At 39.2% G+C, this 21,907-nt stretch overlaps 1 protein-coding gene across 4 annotated transcripts in view; it reads right to left on the bottom strand.

Moving 5' to 3' along the window:
• Window positions 1-14,909, bottom strand: part of FAM184B (family with sequence similarity 184 member B) — a 46,589-nt gene extending 31,680 nt beyond the window's left edge. For 2 of the 4 annotated variants that reach the window (XM_054202078.1, XM_054202080.1), the window contains exon 1: window positions 14,184-14,909. In XM_054202078.1, the coding sequence (XP_054058053.1) occupies window positions 14,184-14,318 (135 nt within the window). In that variant the 5' untranslated portion in view covers window positions 14,319-14,909. Of the gene's footprint in view, window positions 1-13,878; window positions 14,099-14,183 lie in introns of those variants that run through there. The other 2 variants (XM_054202082.1, XM_054202081.1) reach the window with 2 other exon arrangements.
• Between the last annotated feature and the right edge of the window lie 6,998 nt (window positions 14,910-21,907).

Here is a 21,907-nt window from a genome sequence, read left to right as displayed (position 1 = left end):
TCTTCCTTCAGGCCCAAGCTAGTGGGCACAAATTGTTAATGACGGAAAAAGGAAAAAAAAGAAACACAAGAATGAGACAAGGCCCTGGAGGGGGGTGCCAAACAGGCTACTCCTGGCAGCATTCTAAACAAAGCAGGGAAGGAGACAAGTTTGGATTGCTAATTAGCTTGCTTCAGGCTCACTGAGGCCAGGCGATCGCATCACCTCCTTTTTACTAGTAGCGGTAGTATCTTACCTTCACTGGCAGGTGAAACATGTCAACCTTAAAAGGGTCTCTTAAAGCAAAGGATAGAGAAATTATTAAAAGTAAGTTCAGTTATCGAAAGAAATGGGTCTATATCCCTTAGCCTCCTCTGTCACTGTAAATATACAGATTAGAAAATAAAACCAACTCCCACAATTTATTAATTAATACTTTAATAAGTATCTTTTGTTCTTTCTAACACTGAATATGGAAGAATGTCTTTTAATTAAGGTACAGGCCTAGGCTACAATTAGCTACAGTGCTGATCCAATTTTACACCTATGCTTATTTCAACTGAATGATATGGCTGTAAGATATGATCAAGGACCTCGTGAAGTCTCAAATCTCTCCTTCTGTCCTCTGTGGCTTCCTGAAAGCACAAGAATAATTTTATGCATCCAAATAGTTGCAGCAACTGTTGATAACATTACCCATTTATGTGTTTATATGAGAGAAGCCTTAAAAAACTTGGCATTCCAAACATCGAGGAGTGTTTCAAAACCTAAAATTACAAAAATCTCTTTAAAATCACATGGATTTTTTTTTTTTAATTTGCCTTATGATTTTTTAGTCTTCCAGGTGTGCCTTCAGAACCTTGCAAAAACACAAGCTAAAGTAATTTATTTTCCTCCGAAATGAAAGCTTAGCTCCAGATGAAATAACTTTGTTTTCAAAAGCTGTAGTTGTGGGGAGAAATATCAAAAGTTTATTTTGTGAGCTTTCAGATTACATAGCCTGCTACCATTCCACTCATTAGAAAAATGTTATAAAGTACATTTCTTTTTATAAGAAATATAAAGTTCATGATTCATTTATCCAGTCACTATGACAGTACATTAAAATTATCTTGAATCAACACAGACCAACACAGTATTGACTGTCACTTATAAAACAACGAAAATACCTTCTTTCAAGCCTTTCGCTGTCAGCAAATTACTAAAAATATTTTTCAAAAATCTCTCAACCCTCAAATTTCTATCTATCCACACATAGCAGGCATGGATAATGAATGAACAAAGTCAGAGATGCAAAGAATTCCAGGCCAACTTATGTTCAATGGAGTTACTGAGCTCAAAGTCAGAGCTGAGAATCCAGATACAGCTCACAGTGCCAGCCTCTCGCTGAAAACAGTACGTCTGCTTTTAGCTCTGGAAACTATAACCAGAAACAAATGAGATTTGAAGATACAAGTTCTATGAAAAGCCAGATCAGATGTCCCAGCATCATGCTGTAAACACATGCAACTGGCTTGTCATAGCCTTAGCTCAAGTTCAGGAAACTCCATCAGCTCTCCCCTGTGTTGGCCGGCCCCAACAACCCAAGCTGGTTTCCACAGCTCCTCAGGCCTCAGAAGAGCTGCATTGCTTGTGTCCTGCACTGGAATGAATCCTAATTACTGTACTAAAAAAGGATTTTGCTTCAGGAGATTCTCTGTTAGTGCAGGGTCAATCTAAATCCTTTCACCCATTGCTTCAACCATGTTAATAAAGTCTTTCAGATCCTAGACGGGTGGAAGCGGGGCACAGCACAGAGGTAGCCAAAGGCTCTGTACGAAATCTGCTTGTGTTTAGATGATCTGATGTCTCTCAGACAGAAGCTCACTGTGCAGAGTCTCACCCCCCTAAATGTCCCACATTATCCATAGTATTTGTGGTTTTCCGTATCTAGAGATTCACACTAGGAAGAGGGGAAGTTGATTTTACATTCTTAAAATTTGAATGTATTGCCATTTTTCCTACATCTACCATGTATTACAGTCAGTCCAAAATTACACTGAGATATTAAAACGTATTAAGAAACTACAAGCATAAAATGTCTATAGGTTTCTAATGTCTTTTGGCATGTTTTTTGCCTCTTTCTGCCTCTCCTTTTTTTTTTTTTCCCCTTTTAGTTTAAATTTTATACAGGGAAATCCCACAGGCACATTTATGCATTCCCATTTTTTACTTTTTTATTTTTCTGCCTAGTGTGGTGCAATACCGAACATAGAAAACCTTAGTTTAGCGGTCTACGTATTGCACTTGATCTCTCAAGTATGATCGAATATAAAATTAGCCTTGGCCTAAATTTTACTAAAGAGACATCCAGCTGTCCCTCATTTATCATAGAATGGTTTAAGTCGGAAGGGACCTTAAAGATCATCTAGTTCCAATCCGCCTGCCATGGGCAGGGACACCTCCCACTAGACCAGGCTGCTCAAAGCCCCATCCAACAACTGGTTGTTCTGAAACACAGCTACCACAGAAGAAGGTCAGAGGAGGCCACTGGTAATTACTGCAAGGAAATGAGAAAAACCCTGTGCATTTCATTCTCAGAAGGATGTATCCTGCATACAAGAGATGGGATTCATCTCACCTAACATCATCCAGTTCATCATTACACATCTAATCTAGGTTAATCAATGGAGAAAGACAGGTGCCTCCAAAGGACAATGTTTCCCTTTCCAATACAGTTGTCTAAATCAGGTAATAGAAGTGAATTGCTTCAGGTGTTTGATTGGTTGTTTTGTTATTTTTTCTTCTGCAGAGCCAACTTCCCAGCTCTTCCTTCCTCTGTAGGGCTAAAATAGAGTCCCATACAGAGGGAAGAGACAAGTTTTAATCCTCAGAGGCTGAAATGGATTACTTTTCCTCTGTTTCTCTGTTCTCTGGGGTTTCTTCCCATCCTGCAGTAATGTCTCACTTCATATTGTCTTCATTTCTGTACACCCACTTTATGTTGTTTTGCCAACACTTTACAAACCAAAACAGATAGTGGGCATACAGCTACCATGCACATCAGCTTTGATGCAGGATTTTGGAAAAACAAGCTTTTTTCTAAACTGAATGCAGTTTATTTTGTCTTCCATCTATATTCCTTTTTTCTTTCCATCTTGTTTAGGTGTTTATGATTCCCCTTGAGTTAGTATCATCTGTTAATTTTAATATGTTGTTTATGTTTACTTCCAGATCATTAATTAATATGGGAAATACTGCAAGCTCTAGCCCAGATCTTTGTAGCAGCTGCCTCCCTACAATATGTTATAAACCTTTTGTTTAGTTTCTGATTCATGTTGGATCTTATCTGCCAAAACCCTTTTCTCCATAACTTTGAAATAATTTTGCAAAACTTAAATATCAAAAGCACCATTATTTTTCGTAGATTTTGTCTGCAATTAAAAACCAGAATTAATGAAATCAGTCAGCATGACATTGACATGAAATATATTTCTATTTTTTTGTTCTCCCGGCAGTGAATCAAATTCATCCTGAGTGTATTTACCAGGTTAAGTGTATTCAAATGCTGACAGAGAGGATAACATTATTTTTCAGTAAAAGTTAAATTAGGTAAAATTTCTACCTATTAAAACACACGTAACTAGATGAAAACACTTGAAAAGATTATGCTTATTCATTGATATAGTAAATCAACACACACACATACGCAGACAAGCAGAAAGGCCAAACTGACTTGATTTCAGAGTCCTATCTGTTGACCTTTTGTAATCTCTGTCTTGGTGAAATTCTTGCATAGCTCCTTAATATCTCAAATATGCCCATAAATCTTTGACTTTTACAGTCTTGGAAGAGTTCAAATCCATTTTAGGAAGCTGTTTTAGATAGATAACATGCAAGAAATAGAAGATTTGTTCAATACAAGTCACATCTATATCTACGCCCTCTGTCCATTTTAAGGTCATTGCAGTCCAGGTGAATTTTTAGTGCAGAAGTGAAGTCAACAATTCTGTGTCAACAAAAAGAATAAAAAGGCCTTATTTCCATGTAATTCACTGGTAATTTAGCTGTCTGGTTTTTGTAACATATCTAAAATATATAGGACAGCTTGATAGGTTTATATCCCAGAAATTTCACCTCTATTATGCTTCAAAAATATGAGCTAATGTATCTCACAAACCAGATCAAAATACAGTGGTGACAGAATTCATTTGCCAAATAAGCATGCAATTTTGTGAAAATGTTTCATTACATCCCAGAATTTTTAAGATCTCTAAAATTGCAGAAATATGTTCAATGCTTTTAAAGGGTTCAGTTGGGGTTTTTTTATGATTCTAGATATTTATCTGAAACTTTATTCTTCCAAAACATGTTTAAAAACCTTGTTACAAATTATGATAAAGCAACATTGTCCAATTTTACAATAAATGCAGTAAACAAACAAATTCATCAAGTTCTCACTTGATTCCTGTTTTTCAAATATTTCTTTACTTTATATACAGTAGAATTTGGAAATCTTGCAAATATCAACTGTAGAATCATTGATTTAATTACAGCCCAGGGTGAAACAGATTTTCCCAACCAAATAAATCTTTTTGTGGAGAGAAATATTATAATTTATTTAAAACACAATGTTTATTGCAGGTTTTGCCTTTGACGTAGATCTGTGATAAACACAGATAAAATGAGGCCTGTTTCTTCCTAATCCAGACTAAAGCATTATACAGATTAGATCAAATTCTTACTCTCCTGTAGTTTGCAGGTGAAATTCTGACAGAGGAATTTTTAAAATTTAAAAATATTTCTTTATATGTTCTACATACTTTGCTAATTAGGAAATGAAACCATCAAAACCCTCAGGTACCCATAAATTAATAATACCGGTTTCTACTACTGCAGGCACCAAAATTTAAGATCTTTGCTGCTGTAGGCAAATTCAACAGCGGGAATATATGTGAAAGTTTCACAGACCCTCTGCTGCAGCTATGTTGACAAAGGATTGTCACTTTTTTCTTCCCAGTTTATTATGTATACACTTCTAAGAAAGAAAAGCACAGTATTCTAGGGGCTGTGGAGATTTCAATTGCCTTGCAGTTTTCTCATCCTAATAATATGCAGTTCATATTTTTATTTTGTTACGACTAAATATATTCTCTACTCAGAGAGAATAGTCAGTTTTCATAACAGACATCATGAATAGAGTCTCTAGAGTGCTGTACAGCTATCCTACTGAATATATCCATTAATATTTTGAAAAATAAATTAATATCAAAAGTGATAGTTGACTACAGGAAGTTGCAGAAGAACCTCAGTGAATTGAAAAAAGGTATAGTTAAAAGCAACAAGAATAATCAATCATGACGAAAGCTTCCATGCAAGAAGTAACACAATAAAGCATGACTTTCCACGTCTGAAAGAGACACAGCTAAGAAGGGAACATGAGATAACTTTCTTAGACATTAAAATACTGGGAGTTAGGTGTTCACTGATGTGCCATTTGTGTAAACTCCCATTATAGTACACCAACAGAGATCCAGTCAGTAAAGCTGACAGAGACCTGAGAGCGATTCAGCTCACTGAGGCAGACACTGATGTCCTGACTCACTTGCCTAATCTCTGAGATCTGGTGCCATTTAAGATGCCATAGGCACCTGAAACATCCACACAGGAGTTGACAAATACGCCACACGCTTTGCAGGATAACTATGCTTTTCTGGAACCAGGCAGATTATGCTTAAATCTCAAATGACATTAGTTTTAGACAGTTGATGAAACTGAGTTCAATCCCTAATGGTTGGTCTACTAAATTACTCTCTAGGCTCTACTGATTACACTAGCAGCTTGGACATACAGTACACATAAAGAGTGTTAAATTAAAGTATCTTCATCTCAAACTGAACCTCGGCTCTGCCATCCCTACAGTCAAAAGTATAACGGAGAAGGTAAATACCAAATGATCGCTCATCACCTTTTTCCGTATATAAACTACAAAACAGCTACGAGGTGGCAGGTCAAAACAAATGGAAGACAGTATATCATGTTATATTCAACTATGTACAGACATCCTGTACATAGGACATCTGTAATACTAAAAAGTCATATGGTTTCAGGAAGTGATTGGACAAATTTATGGAATAAAAATCCAGTCAGGGCTATTAAGTACTGTCGTTGATACTTTGGTAGTCTCTGGAAAACTCACACAAATCACTGGAGGCAGGGAGAATACTTTACATAAGTGCACTAGAGGCATGCCATAGTCCTGTAACTCTCTGGGCACCATCAGAGACAAGCTGCTGGCTCAGATGGACCTCAGCATACAATATTTTTTAAAAGACATTTTTCTTTCAGATTCTCTCCTCCCTTTCAAAGTAGTATCATAGGAACTGGAATAAACACATTATTATGTAGTTAAAGGGCTACATAATAATACACAACACAATACCACACCATTACTCATGTAACTATGTGATTTTTATGCAATGGATCTAGACTGAATACAGCCACTACTCACATTCCCATTCCAGGATGACATTCTTATTAAGCACATGCGTATTAAGTATATGCTGGACATCTCTTGAGATTGCATCAATGACGAGAAAACCACGACAATTTCACCAACAGAAAACATGGAAACAGTCTGGGAAATTTAAATTGGTCTAAATGTGAACAGAGCAAGTCTCTCAGCAACCTGATCTAGTTGAAGATGTCCTTGCTCATGGCAGGGGGGTTGGACTAGGCGACCTTTATGTTATGATTCTGTGATAAGGGTCTAGTCTAAATATTAGCGCTTATGCTAATTTTTAATTATGCTTTAATTTTAAATTTTTAAGCATTACAATTTAAAGCTTTAAGTCACACAAGTCTTTGACAGCACCATGTTTATATCATGAACAATGACTCCACTGGATGACCAAGAGGCACTTGTCACTACTCCGACTTGACTATACTCCCTGGCCACACTCTGACTGCATTCACACATCTGGGTGCACAAGTGGGCAGGGAGCTGTACTGTTCTCCCCTACACATCCCTCATCTTGAAAATCAGGGGACAATGACTGTAACGTGCATTGCCAAGACTGCCTGTCCTGTACTTCTGAGACAATTACTTCTTTTTTATGAAATACTAAGGTATATCAACATCTTAGTAAAAACATTTAAAAGCGCCAGCTATTGTTCTTAACAGTCCTGTTATCAAATTCTAGTAGTTCTCTCCTCCTGAATGAAAAAAGCAAAATATTAAACTGTAATCTGATATTTACATCTGTAGGTAGCTCTTATATAACCCTCTAAATGTCAGTGCATAGTCAGAACCAAATGCTGTAGCTTCCAAAGATAATTAAAACAGCAGACCTTTCTGACAGAAACCTGTTTTAAGTTAAAACTGTGTTTAAGTGCCTAAAGGCCAAGTCATACAAAGTTCTGAATGACAACTACATTAAAAAAGTACAATCTTACTTCAGATGAATTTCACTGCGGTCATTAACTTAAGAAAAAAACCACGCTATTTGAAAAATCCCAATTATGAAATAAAGACAGTACTTCCTCAGTAACAGGGTTATATGTGTTCTGGTGCCTTCAAGCCCTTTGGAAGACAACTGAATTTACATTAAGTAAAATGCCAAGTCTGAAGCAGCACAGCCGTGCCTGAGCTACCGTGCCCCACTGGGAGGCAGGATAAATTAACTTAGCCTTGGTACCAGACCAACTGCATTCACACACTTCCTGACCGCGTTAAGTACAAGCAAGAAAAACTCACGTGCCTATCTGTTCCTACTAAAAGCACAGGTTAAGTGGTCTTCAGCACCACATAGAGACAGCCTGGTTGTGTACATGCAGGAAAAACAAGTGAACTGTTACAGTGAGACAGCTGATGTGTTTAAGATCTGACTGTAGAGGTGGCAGTTCTACCTCAGTGTAACAGCTGTTTTATTAAAACATAAACACTCTTCTACCTAACAAAGACATGACTTCGAGGAAAAAAGAACAGGATACTTTACAGAAAAAAAGTATTTTATATACCATACACAATGCTGAAGTGCTCAAAAGTCTAAATAAATCGCTTTAGAAAATTTAAGTGAGAGTGTCTTAAGCTGAGTTGGCACTGACTTCTAACTGGGTATAATCTTCTCAATTGTAAAATATTGGCTTCTACATACTGCTTAAAGAAAATGTTAGGAAACAGGTACAGATATAGTGTCACTGAAAATGGTACTTTTATACATTACCCATGAAGAAAAGACAGAACATGAAAAAACTATAACCTTGCAATTTTCTTTTGTGCAATTAATGTATTGCTAAATATTTTATAACCTATTGCCTGTAATGCGCATATTAATAAAATGCACAACATTTTGTATATAAACATTAACTAGGGTTCCTCGAAAAGGTGACTTGAAATCAGTTTCCATTATAAAGTACCTTTGAGTTGTCGGTTACTAAGGCTGTCAGATTTTCTGCAAACTTGGTATAGTCAGGGACAAATTTGTATGGTAAGAAGGTAATTCCAATACATACATGTCATTCTTACACCTTGAATTAATTTAAATGACAATATCTAGCCATCCAAATAATAAGATTCTGGGTTCCTTCCTAATAGAAATAGTGGTTTTAATACTGCTTTTGACTAGTTGATCAACATAATTATATAACATTGCACATGGATTTCATTATCCAGGAATTCCTTTTTAGTTCTGTAAGGAAAATGTAGTGATGACACGTTAAGACATCTTAGTCTGCACATTTTTGTCAGCTGGTAGGCAAAAATAATGCTAGCCTTGAAATCCCAACAGAAAATTGTACATAAAATTCATGAAAACAAATACATCATAAAGTGAAGTACATGGGAGATACTGATAGCTGACTTTGTTAGTCTTGTTAGTACATAATTTAAGCAGCTTTATAAAAAGATTCTCTCTCTCTGCCTACATGAAAATCAGTTTTTATATTCCTTGCCCAAAGGAAAAATATTGTTGCTCCAAAAGCACGATCCTAGCTTTTATGCTGTTCCATTTTGCTTCATTTCTGTAGAATATTGAATACCTCTCTAGAGAACTGAGATCAAAAAGCCTCAAGCACACAGGAGAGCTCTAGTAGCATAACAACTAACTGCACATCAGCTGAGCCACTGTAAGCATTGGTTACTGAGTACAGTTAACACATCACAGTAAATAAGGTCAATAAACTTAGCTTAAACTATGTGAAAAAGGCAATGTATTTCAACTAGGAACATGAGTAGACAACAGGGGTACTTCGTTCCAGTTGCTGAGCTGATAGGTGCTTCCAGAATAAGCCATTAGAATTTGATCATATTTCATTCCTAAACCTATCAACCATTTATTTTAATGGCAAATAAAACAGGAAAGGTTAAAAGATCTGCAACCATGCTGCAAGACACTGGAGTGGAGTAAACAGTCTATGCCCTCACACACATACCAGGACACTTGCTAATTCTGTAAATTTCCACCCATACAGTGAAGCTAATAGAACTACATATGAGCATATATCTCATACACTCCTTTGCAAAAGTCAGACATCCTTCCTTAAATAACTAACGAAAGTGGGTTTTGCTTATCTGGACGAATTTCCACTAAAGCTTATTAAATAATGTTCATATTTTCTACCCTGCTGACTGAGCTGAGGGGCAATAAACCTCCTGGGTGACTGGTGGTGATAAGCAGCCGGAGTGTATAGCTTTTTCAACTGCTCCACATAGAGTTATTAAGGAACATCTGCCTCTGCTGCTGCTTCGAGGAGAGGAGCACACTCGCTCCCCTTTGACATTTCTTTCCCCTGAAGGAAAAAAGGTTCTTAATTGTGTTTTACCAGCAACTAACTTTTCCCTGTGTTGGCACTCTCTTCCTCTGTTAAGACTCACAGTATCCAACATACATATACAAAATTCTTGCCAGACTGCTTGATTTTTTGACTAACAATCTACTTGACCAGAAATACTGCAATTTAAAATGTGCATCTTACAACAAGGCTCCCAAATTCCCAATATAGAGTCAGATGAACCCCTAGGGAAAATGAGTTTGAGGGTAACTATCTACTCTCATTAAAAACACTCCTCCATTGGTATCCAGGAATTTGTCTCTAAGAAGGAAACAGAACTGTTTTGTGGCTTCAGTAGCTCTCTGATCACCAAGTAATGTCACCATCTTAGTTATTCATATTAGGCTTGGTTCCAGAACTGCAGTCCAGAACAGCAGGCTTGGTTTGAGCCCCTCTGGCAGAGGTCTGAAAAGAAGCCTGAATAACATGGATATCTGCAGCATATCTAGTTCTTGCCAGCCCTGCCTGAACTGCCTTTTCAGTGAAAGCTGATCCACTCTCCTCAGCACTCGTCTTCAACAGTTCATTTGAATTTCTCATCCTATCTCAAGTAAAAAGGACTGTCCTGAGAATCCATAAGCACATGAAAACCACATACTAGCAAATGGGTGTTAGAAATACGTAGCTTGAGGCAGCAGGGAGTGACACCCAACACATCTTATAGAAGTCCATTTAAACTCGTTATTCCTAAACAGATCAGAAATACAAAGACCTGGCAAGCAGAAAACAGCACACCAAGTGTCCAATGTTTGATGGAGAAGTCTAAACTTAATTACTGGTACAAAAGTCATGCATTCTGCTACAATCATTAAAATACCCTAACTTCAAGTCCCTATTAATTGAATGCACTAGTGTTGCAGAAAGGTACCTACCAACTAAATGTGTGATTTGTATATGTGAATGACAACTACAAATGGACATTCCCATTTGCAAGCAGAATGTTTCCATTTTAATTTCTGTAAGTTCATAAATCAAAGCACAGCTCATCTGGAAATAGCTGCAATGTTATCTGATTTTAAGGTCAAAATTCAGAAGGCCTAAACAGCTCTCATCCAAACTGACTAATCCTACCAGGGCTTTTAAACTTTTTACCTGCATCCGTGGGAGCAAAAAAAAAAATCGGTTTGCCATTTTTAATATACCCCTTTTAAAATATATCCATATCTTTTCAAACAAAACCTCGTTGTCCCACGTGTTCATTTAGCACTGTGAGCTGAGGCTTTAAAAGCAAAACCTCAACTGTACAATTCATAATAAAACCTGCCATATTTTCATTAGTGTACTTCAAATGTGGGCAGACAGATGTCTAATGGTAAACAAGGATTTGTGGCCAATTCTGCCTTGAAATGCAAAGGCCACCTTACTTTTGTGAAGAGTGGGGCAGAGCAGAACAGGGAGCCTAACTGAGCTTACAGTACATTCACTGGTTTTGCTCATTGTGATAGGTCTACGTGGAAAAACAATGTATGTTCTACAAGTCAACAGTGGAAAAAGTCAATCTTTGTGAAAAGGGCCAGGCATCTAAAAATGCTGATAAATGGGCTACAAAAAGCAGTAGTTTGCTGCCCAAAGCAATTGAAACATTTCTAGAGGTTTGTATTTTTGCTGCCACAACCAAAAAGGTGCAGAACAGAAAAACGCATGACTGAAGGTATGAAAGCTTACTATTATTCTACCTCTCTAAAAGCAGAAATAGCAGGACAGTAGCATGGGAAAATCTTTCAGGATCTCTGTGTCCTGATTACCTATGGGGGTTCCCTGTACCAACCCATGTCTTACAATTTAAACAGCGCTTCATGCAACAATGGAAACTCGATCACTTCAACCAGTTTGGTTCTGCTGTTGATGCCTTTGCACGCCCCTCCTTTGCCTTTGAGAGTAGGAGGTGGACACTACTGACTATGTAACAAAGAAACAGAATGTGTAAATCAAGCTCTGTATCCTGTACCTAATTTAAATATTTTGTATTCATTTCTCCTGGCACAATGAGGAGTGGATGAGTAATTAGATCATTATAATCATTATATCCCCATCAATGAAAATCTAACATCACTGGGACAGGAAGCTGCAGCTGCGTAACAACAGACAGCAGTATTGCATACTAGCTTAGAAATGAGAAAGGAAAGCACTAGAGGCAATTTAAAGTTAGGAAGGATTTTCTTATAATCATCCTGACTGCAATATAGCCAAGAAAACGGTGTTTTGAAAGGGAGCTCTCAAAGTTCCTAGGTCCAAAACGATTATGACAAATTTTCCATATAGCCATTTTTCAGCTAATCTGGTTTCAGATTTTACTTCTCAGATGTTTGCTGTTGGTACAGCATTAGTCTACCCAGAACTTAGAAGGGAAAGCTTATGAACAAAATTCCAGTTCTGCCATGAGTTCTCTATAAGTGTAGTGTTATTGCAGAGAAAATTGGTTCTTAAAGGCCACATTCCAAAACAGAATTATTTGCTTTTCAGAAGTACTTTTTTGAGCTTCAAGTATAAATCATCTTTATTTCAGATGACTGAAAAGTATCCAGAGGGGAAATTCTATTAAAAGAAGTTACGCCACCCACATTTTAACAGTAGAAATTTAGGAAGAACATCTGAAAAAAACACCACAATAAAATTTTTCCAAGATCCCTTGCGCTGGGTGATTTTTTCTCCCCCTTTTGCTGCTAAGATAGAGCTTTCTTCCCCAACTCAAAGACAAGCTTTGTAAAGTAATGTAAGAGTTTTCAGAAAGGATATTTTTTCCTCAAAATTGAGTTGCAATTAGAGAGGCTTTAAAAAGAATCACTTTATATAAAAAGGAAAGCACAGAAATCTCTACAGAAAATTAGTTTAGCTTGAGAGTTGAAAATTTTGAACAAGTGTTTCTTCGCACAGATCTCATCAATATGCTCAAAGTCTGCTGTTGAGAAATGGATCACCCAGAAAGAGGGAGCTGGTGACTCCTCAACTCTTGTAACTGTGACGTATAGGCTATCTATTAATAGATACGGCCATTGCTTTTCTATTGGAAAAGTTAATACTGTGATTTTTTTGAGTGATACTTACAGACAAATATTACTTAATGGGCAAAACTGATCAAAGATAGCAAGTGAGTACCAGACAGAAAACAAGGGAACAACTCAGGACATCTTAATCTAATTTGCAGTCATCTTTCATGTACTGTTCACTATGGTTGAAAAATCAGGAATGTTATCAATAAACAGAAAGTGCTTCTCTCTAAGAATTTTTACAGACTTAATTGCTCAAAAATATCTATGATCAAAATAATAAAAACAATTGACGTTCATTTGGACAGTTTTCTTTCAATTACTACAGTATGAAAATGTACCTTGAAGAGTAATGTGTGCATTCATAGGCAAAAAGTAAGGATCAGGTTGTGCACAAATACTATTATACAAGCAAAGCACCGGTAAAGTAAATATTGATATAGGACAGTAAGTACAATATAGCAAGTATATGTGTAAATATAGGTAGCACTTGTGTATGTATTCATATACATGATATACATTATCACATACAGCCATCATTTGATGAGAATAATGTTACTGTAACTAGTAAGCCATTCTAACTTGAACATCTTAACGATTTCTTATTGTTTGACATGTATTTTTGGTGTTTTTTTCATTGCTAAATTGTCTTGACCAATTGCAGTGAGGTTACAGAACATGTAAAATCTGGACTAGCAAGTAGGAAATAGCTTTTTCTCACCGACAAAGGTGCAGCATAAGAATAGCTTAAAAAGTAAGTGCCACCTCCTACAGATTTTCTCTTAGTTCTTAATATGGTGTGAAAAATGTTAAAAATATTTAGTAGTATAGCTCGGTATTGACTAAAAGTTTTACTACAATATACTACGTAATGTCCTGCCTCTTTTCTAACTCCGGTCTTTTAGGAAGGTCATTTAAAGTATCTCCTACACGCATCAAGAACAAATAAGTACAAGACAACAAGTAACACTGTACTTTAGTACCACAGTTCGCCTGTAGTTCTGCAACAATATTACTCGAGAACCTATAAAACGCAAATGAAACTGCCGTTTTTGTAATTCTGGAAAAAAGCGGATAGCGTCAATCCCTCTGAGCAGCATACCGACAAACCCATGTCTTCGCAGAGTTTGAGCTCATCTCGCTATTCTTGCACGCTAATTAGAGCGGTTAAGTGCGAGACGTCGGTCTTCAGCAACAAAGGCGAGCCCTACGGTTGTAGCACCCCAGGGGGAACCGTCTGAAAGGAAGTTTGTGCACACCGATGTGTTCAGGAACCGCCTTAAAAGAGAGGACCGGTTTCTCTTCCCTCCTCTCAGGGCCATCAGAGCAGGCAGTTCGGTGCCAGCGCCGCCGCCCCCGGCCAGGGCAGCCTCACCTCCCTGGGAAGGCTGCAACAGCGAGACTTACCTTAGTGAGCTGGGCAATCTTCTTGCACATTTTCATGTGCATTTCCTGATTGCATTCCTCTGCCGAGCTGCTGCGAGCGGCTTTAGATCCATTGCAAGTCCCGGGCTGATGAATCTTGTTTATGCCAGAGGCCATTAGGCTTGAATTTTAATCAAGTCTGTGTGCGTACGCTCCGGGTAGCGCGATCTGTCCCTGCCGCTGGCCTCCCCCGGCGCTCTGCAGGCACTCAAAGCCCCATAGCGCTGGAGAAACTTCAGCCCCAAACAGGGCAAGCTCCAGCCGCCGCTGCTTTCCCTTCTGTGCAGACGTCCTAGTCCTTCAACAGAACACCCAGGCGAGGAGGCAGAGAACAGCATGTGCAAACATCCTGATCGTTTTTTCTTGTGGTTTTTTTTTTTTTTCCCTCCCCTTCTCTTCAAATGGTTGAGCTTCCGGCAGGAGAAGACGCCAGTGGCTGGATGCTACAAATTCCCCACAGGGGACACTGAGCCAGCCATACAGGCAGCAGCACAGACGTTGCTGGGGATGTGATAGAGAGATCTTCTGCAGATTAAATCATGTTGCTTTCTTGGGCTGCCAAAGGATTGCAGAGGTCATCAGAGACGACGGTGTTGGCACCTTTTATAAGCTCTGTTATTTTGGCAATCCTCTCTAAGTCCGGATGGACCAATAAAGAGATGAAGAAGACCTTGTTCAATTTTTGCTGCTCAGCTGAAAGCAGATTGAAGCAGTTCTTCCAGCTAAGAGGCACACTTGAGCACAGCTGAGCCCGGGAGCATTGTCCAGGCAGGAACCGGTCTGCCTGATCCAAGGAGACTGGTCAGTTCCCCTCAGTTACACTAAAGGCGCTGGAAAGGTGCCAGAGGAAAACTGACAATATTACAGGTCACGTCTTTTTCATCTGCAAGTCATTTCCTCTCTTCAAAGAGACTAGGCTTCTATATGTAAAAAATAAATAAAAGGGCAGAAAAGGCAGAAAAAAGTGCACAAAAAAAAAAGGCAAGCTATTAAGGTAATGGGATTTTTAAAGAAGAATGCTTCTGTAAAATGTTATGCAAGAAGAAAATGGTTAGTGGACACGTTTAAACAAGTCTAGAAGAGAAAGGGGAAGGAGGAGAAGGCAAAGTAGGGTGAAATCAGAGAGGTGGAGAAGAGGAAAAGATAAAAAGAACATGTAAGAGAAGCTGAGAGCTGCTCAACACCCCTTCGATGTGTCACTGTAGCCAGCAGAAGAGACCCCATGGAGCAGGCTGAGGTCCCCATCTCAGCTCACACTGGCTCACAGCCCCCTCTGAGGCTGCCTCTTCCCCCCTGCAGGTTGGGCAGCTTTCCTGTCTCACCTCTGGGCAGTACGTTCCATCCTTCTCTAGCAAGAAGCTTCCACTTTGCTAGTGGTGGGTTTGAAAAAGTGTTTCCTCAGTACTATCAGAATTGGGAAGGAGGATTATCCTGTGTCAGGTAAGGGCATGGAAAAAGGGAAAATCCTCAGCAAGAAAGGGAAATTATTGGTGAGGACAAAAACAGATAAAGCGCTGTTAAGAATAAACACTCCAAGAGGAAAAAAACAGATCAGGGCAGAAGAAGAATGCCTGCAGGTAGTGGAGAGAAGGAGGAGTGAGAAGATGTAAGAAGAGAAGACCTTGGAACAGAGAAACCAAACCCTTTAATTGCTGGGCGAAAAGGAAGGACTCTCAATCTTCGGAGGCAGAAAGAATCTTCAGAAGTGACAGGAAATAAAGACTGACTGAGAAGCGCAGCATAGGAGAAGGGAAAGGCCAGGAAAGAAAACCAAGATGGTCACAGTTGCTGGGAGATGCTAAGCAGGGAGGAGAAGTTTAGCCCAGGCAGAACACGAATAAGAAAAGGTAGGAAACAGAGCCTTGCACACAGGAATGACTAAGTATAGTTTCTTCATTCACTGGTATTACTGTCCAAGATGCTGCTGCCTGTGACTGAAACTTTTTCTATGACTAGAGCATAAGGACATGCCATCGTCAATTGTCTGGTGTCTGATAAGACACGCACTCACACTTAAGTTTACCTCAGTTAATATGGTTATAATACCTTCTCTACATAGTCATCCATTTGAGAAAAGAGTGTAGGAACTTAATTATATGTAAAATTTTGATAAAATTGACAAACTTAGTAGGACAATCAAGAGAACACAAAGGCATAGCGCAATTTCCTAGCACCTTGTTTCCTCAGAAAAAGAACAAAACTGTGTGAAAATAGAAAGCAAATTAAGAAAAACACAAAAGGTTTTAAAAGTACTTACAATAAGTTACCTGTGTTATTGCTCTACTAGACAGATAGTAACGTTCATGTTTTTCCTGCTGAGCAGGATCTGGACACACTGGATCTGAATGCATGGCTGGACAGAGACTTGAGACACACAGGCATAGAGCAGAGGAGCACAGATCTTCACTAGGAAAGGAATAATCCACTGAGATATTTTCAAGCAAGCTGTTTATGTATTTTGGGAGGTTAGAGGGAAAAACTCAAGGTACAAGATGGTGTTTGAGCAGAACATATTTTATCACTGGTAAAGTATTCTCAGTCCAGACAAGACTTGTCAGTCAATACTGCAAACATTGGAAAAGCTTCAATTAGATCTCATGCACCATAAAATGCAACCACAGAACATAAGTTCATAGGTGACTCAAGTTCATTAGTTCCACTACTCACAAACCCACTTGGTTTCAACAACAGAATTTCAGCAGATAATGCCAGAGCTTTTCAATGAGAATCTAACCTATTTTTTTTTTCTTCTAATTGATCTAGGGATCACCTACAGATAAGACAACAAAGCAAGGACAACAAAAAGCATAATTTGTGTACTATACGAATGTGGGTTTTGTGAGAGCCACATGGAACACATCACTAGATTACAGAATATTCTTGAACTTGAGGCAGTATGTGGCAAAGGTAGTTTAAAATAAGAATTAGAAGTCTAAACAGAAAACACACACACTTCTGCTTCAGTTATTATTGCTGCGTTAGTTTTAAGTAAATTATGAGAAGGTGGTGATGTCAGTCTTTATACTGACATGACTTCATACTATAGTCTTTGTAAGTCTATGAGTAACTGTACACAGGTTTATAGCCTTACTGCTCAGATGCATTAACTAGCTTCCTTTTATTATAAAAAAACCAAGTCATATATGACTAAAAGACTATAAGCCTTCCATTTTTGGTACCTCCTGCTTGTTGAATATGCAAACTATATAGCTTCTGAAATCTTCAGACTAGCTACTATTAGAAGATCCACACACCCCAAATTCCAAGACATGAGGAAGATATTTCTGTTGCAAGTGTTTAATACATAAGTTTGCATCTTTGTTTAACATATTACAAACAGCTTTCCCAAAACACAATTAATACAGAGCCCAATCCTTCCAATTCTTTGTCTGGATTATCAGTACTACTGAAGTCAGTTGGATTTACTTATTTTAATATGTGAGGGCAAAGTTAAACCGATACCCTAGATTATACTCTACTGCTGTGTTGCATTACAATAAAATTTGCATTTGAAAATGGAAGAACAATACAGTTAGTCATCAACTATCATGTTATGTTTCAAATGACAAAGCCATATCAATAAAATGAGTTTAAAACTTCTCAAGCTAGTGTCCCAACAAAGGACAATGCATCCTTGAAATTATAATTTAATTCATAAATCACTGTTTTCATTATTGATGTCCCCTAAATTCATTTTGGTCCTAGAGTAGCTTTTTGACCCCAAAATATAGACAAACAGGTTTTGAGAGTCCAATTGAAAAACCACCAGAAGGGCTACTGATTTCCTCATTGACTAAAAACAGTAGCTATTCAAAATGTACGTGCAATTTTATAGATGACTTACATATACACAAGTTTCGGAGGAAGGTGTCAAATAGAACCTCTGATTACTACTGCAGAATGGTAGCCCAACTGTGGATGAAATATTACTGTGTTTATATTTTTAGTATGGAAACCGGAACCAACAAGATGCATCAGTTATAAAAGCCTTTGAACACCTACTACATATGATAGCAACAGCTATCATATTTTTTTACCCAGTGACCTACATCTAAAATTACCACAAAGTAATTGGCATGCAGCAAGTTCATCTTACCCTGCGGTGCTGTATATTTGCTCACACAACAGAACTGACAAAGGAAAAAGAAAGAATCTAGAACAGCAAGTCAGAAGTAGAAAGACACCCAGATGTAGACCATAGCATAGCAGATAAGCTCACTATTTCAAAGGGCAAGGAAAAAAATCTTGAATTATTAGAGCACATTTCGTTCTAGAGCACCATCCAAGGTTCTGAGTTTCATCATTCCTTTCCTTTTCAGATAGGACTGTGAAACCCACAATCTCTTGGCTTGTGCTACTGGTGAGGTCCTTGCCCTCCCAGTCAGTCACTGTATCCATCCCTCAGGAAGCAGCTGGCCCTGAGAGCTCAGAAAAGAACTGAAGGTCACGGCTGAGCTGATATGGGTTTCCTAGGCCCATGGGCAAGGGGTGCGGCTGGAGGCCCCAGGTGAGGCTGTGTAGGGGCCATTAAGCCTTATTAGTGCAGTCAAGGCCCTGAAACATGACCTGTAAAAACAATTACAGCAAACACCTCTATCAGTTGAACAAAGTATCTGGTAGCACTGGGAGACTTATGCTCTATGCAGAGCAAAGTCTAAATGGCCAATATTTATGATCTTGCTTCAGCACGTTATATACCTACACATGAAATACCAATTATTATACTGAGAATCTGGATCCCTCTGGCATATTTACCCTGAAAGCCAGCATGTCTAACTGGATTAGACATCAGTTTGTCATAACAGAAGCCTGACTTCTATTTCTACCTAGAAATACAAAGCCTAGTAGAAATATTTAAAGCAGACTGGAAGAAATAAATCTTACATCCTGGTTAGAATCCATCATAAGGGACTGCAAAGTATTCACCAGGGAAAATCCTCATCTGTAGATCTGAGAGGCAGGTAAGCACAAATGGGCTGCCAACCATATGTGAATCAAAAATAATTCATTTCACATTATTAGTTTCACTTAAAGTCTTGGGTTTTTAAAGCCACAAGAATCACAAAGTTTTACCTGCTCTTCTCCTCCTGTTTCCATCCTCTTCTCCGCATCCTCTTCTCTTCCTGTTTCCATCCTTTTCTCTTCCTATAGTGGAAAAAAATGAGATTAAGTTAATTTTCCAGTAAAAGTATCTTAAATAGAAAGATGGTTACACATTGTATTTCCCCAGAAAATATAACCTTCCAAAAAACCCCAACTCATTTAGCATTTGCTGTTGATTATAGTGTTTTTGGAGAGTGACTGTTTCTTCCATGTAAAGTAAAAACTTTTAGAAAAAGTTAATATATATGATTCTATGTTACTATTGTGCATACAGAATCCATTTCCTGCTCTCTAGAAGCAGAATGGCCAGATCCATACCTTTTGAAAGTTAAAATGCAAACGACACCTTTAAAAAGCAGGTATCTGTTTTAAACACGCACAAATGTATGATAATACAATACATCAGGGAAAAACCTCTCCGCCACATTTATAAGTGATTTTAAAATTTATTTTTATCTTTAAAACAGAACACTTTTTTCCTGCTGCTGCCCTCCATTCTCCACATACAGCTCATATACTCCATAATCTTTGACACAATTGTAAAGATAAAAGCATTCTATTATTTTGTCTATAAAAATCTGCTACTTAAAGAAAATACCGTGAAGATTCAGATCTGGAACAAGACTGACCCCTAGTGCTTATCTATTTTATTTTTAGGTGTTTTTTTTTCTTAGAAAGCCGAAAATGACCCTTCTTAATGATGGGTTCTGCCTCTTTGACCTACTGTCATTTGATGGTATGTCATCTGTTCTTACTAGCTAACTATCATCACTTGAGGCAATTAGACACTTCTTTTTAGAGCCCAAACACATATAGACATCAAATACCTTAGGTTCCTAGTGTCCACAGTTAACTACTGCTGTTCACATTTTTGAATGCTGTGTATAACTCTGTAATTAATATATGCTCAGAATGCTTCCCTTCAGCTAATCATCCCCAGCCTTGCTTCTCCCTGTCTCACAATGTGTTCTGTAACCCGTAACATGTCTCTGGAGCCCAGCTGGAGCTCAACTTGGCCACTAACATTAAGGACAACAAAAAAAGCTTTTATAAATACATCAACAAAAAGAAAGCCAGGGGGAATCTCCATCCCTTACTGGATGCAGGGGGGAAAGTTGCAACCAAGGATGAGGAGAAGGCTGAGATACTTAATGCCTTCTTTGCCTCCATCTTCAGTAGTCAGACCAGCTATCCCCAGGGTGCTCAGCCTCCTGAGCTGGAAGATAAGGATGGAGAGCAGAACAGCCCACCCATAATCCAGGAGGAAGTAGTCAATGATCTGCTTCTGCACCCAGATGTACATAAGTCTATGGGGCCGGATGGGATTCACCCAAGAGTACTCAGGGAGCTGGCGGGAGAGCTCACCAAGCCTCTCTCCATCATTTATCAACGATCCTGGTCAACAGGGCAGGTGCCAGATGACTGGAGGGTGGCTAATGTGACGCCCATCTACAAGAAGGCTCGGAAGGAGGATCCGGGGAACTACAGACCTGTCAGCCTGACCTCAGTACCAGGAAAGATCATGGAGAGGATCATCTTGAGTGAGCTCTCACGGCAAGTGCAGGGCAGCCAAGGGATCAGGGCCAGCCAGCATGGGTTTAGCAAGGGGAGGTCCTGCTTAACCAACCTGATCTCTTTCTATGACCATGTGACCCACCTTCTGGATGCGGGGAAGGCTGTGGACGTTGTCTATCTGGACTTTGGTAAGGCCTTTGACACTGTCCCCCACAGCATTCTCCTGGAGAAGCTGGCGAATCACGGCATCGACAAGTGTACTCTTCGCTGGGTTAAAAACTGGCTGGATGGCTGTGCCCAGAGAGCTGTGATTAATGGGGTCAAATCCTCTTGGCGGCCGGTCACCAGTGGTGTCCCTCAGGGCTCAGTTTTGGGGCCAGTTTTGTTTAGTATCTTTATCGATGATCTGGATGAGGGGATTGAGTGCACCCTCAGTAAGTTTGCAGATGACACCAAACTAGGTGGGAGTGTTGATCTGCTTGAGTGTAGGAAGGCTCTACAGAGGGACCTGGACAGCTGGATCAATGGGCCAAGGCCAACTGTATGAGGTTGAATGAGGCCAAGTGCCGGGTCCTGCATTTCGGTCACAACAATCCCAAGCAACACTACAGGCTTGGGGAAGAGTGGCTGGAAAGCTGCCCGACAGAAAAGGACCTGGGGGTGCTGGTGGACGGCCAGCTTAACATGAGCCAGCAGTGTGCCCAGGTGGCCAAGAAGGCCAACAGCATTCTGGCTTGTATCAGGAATAACGTGGCCAGCAGGAGCAGGGAAGTGATTGTGCCTCTGTACTCGGCACTGGTGAGGCCTCACCTCGAGTACTGTGTTCAGTTCTGGGCCCCTCTGTACCAGAGGGACACTGAGGTGCTGGAGCGTGTCCAGAGGAGAGCTACCAGGCTGGTGAGGGGTCTGGAGACCAGGTCATACGAGGAGAGGCTGAGAGAGCTGGGCATGTTTAGCTTGAAGAAGAGGAGGCTGAGGGGAGACCTCATTGCCCTCTACAACTACCTGAAAGGAGGTTGGAGAGAGGTGGGTGTTGGCCTCTTCTCCCAGGTGAATAATGACAGGACCAGAGGAAATGGTCTGAAGCT

Source organism: Rissa tridactyla, chromosome 5 (genome assembly GCF_028500815.1).
Source record: "Rissa tridactyla isolate bRisTri1 chromosome 5, bRisTri1.patW.cur.20221130, whole genome shotgun sequence".
Taxonomy (NCBI): Eukaryota; Metazoa; Chordata; class Aves; order Charadriiformes; family Laridae; genus Rissa; species Rissa tridactyla.
This window is presented reverse-complemented; position numbering and strand designations above follow the sequence as displayed.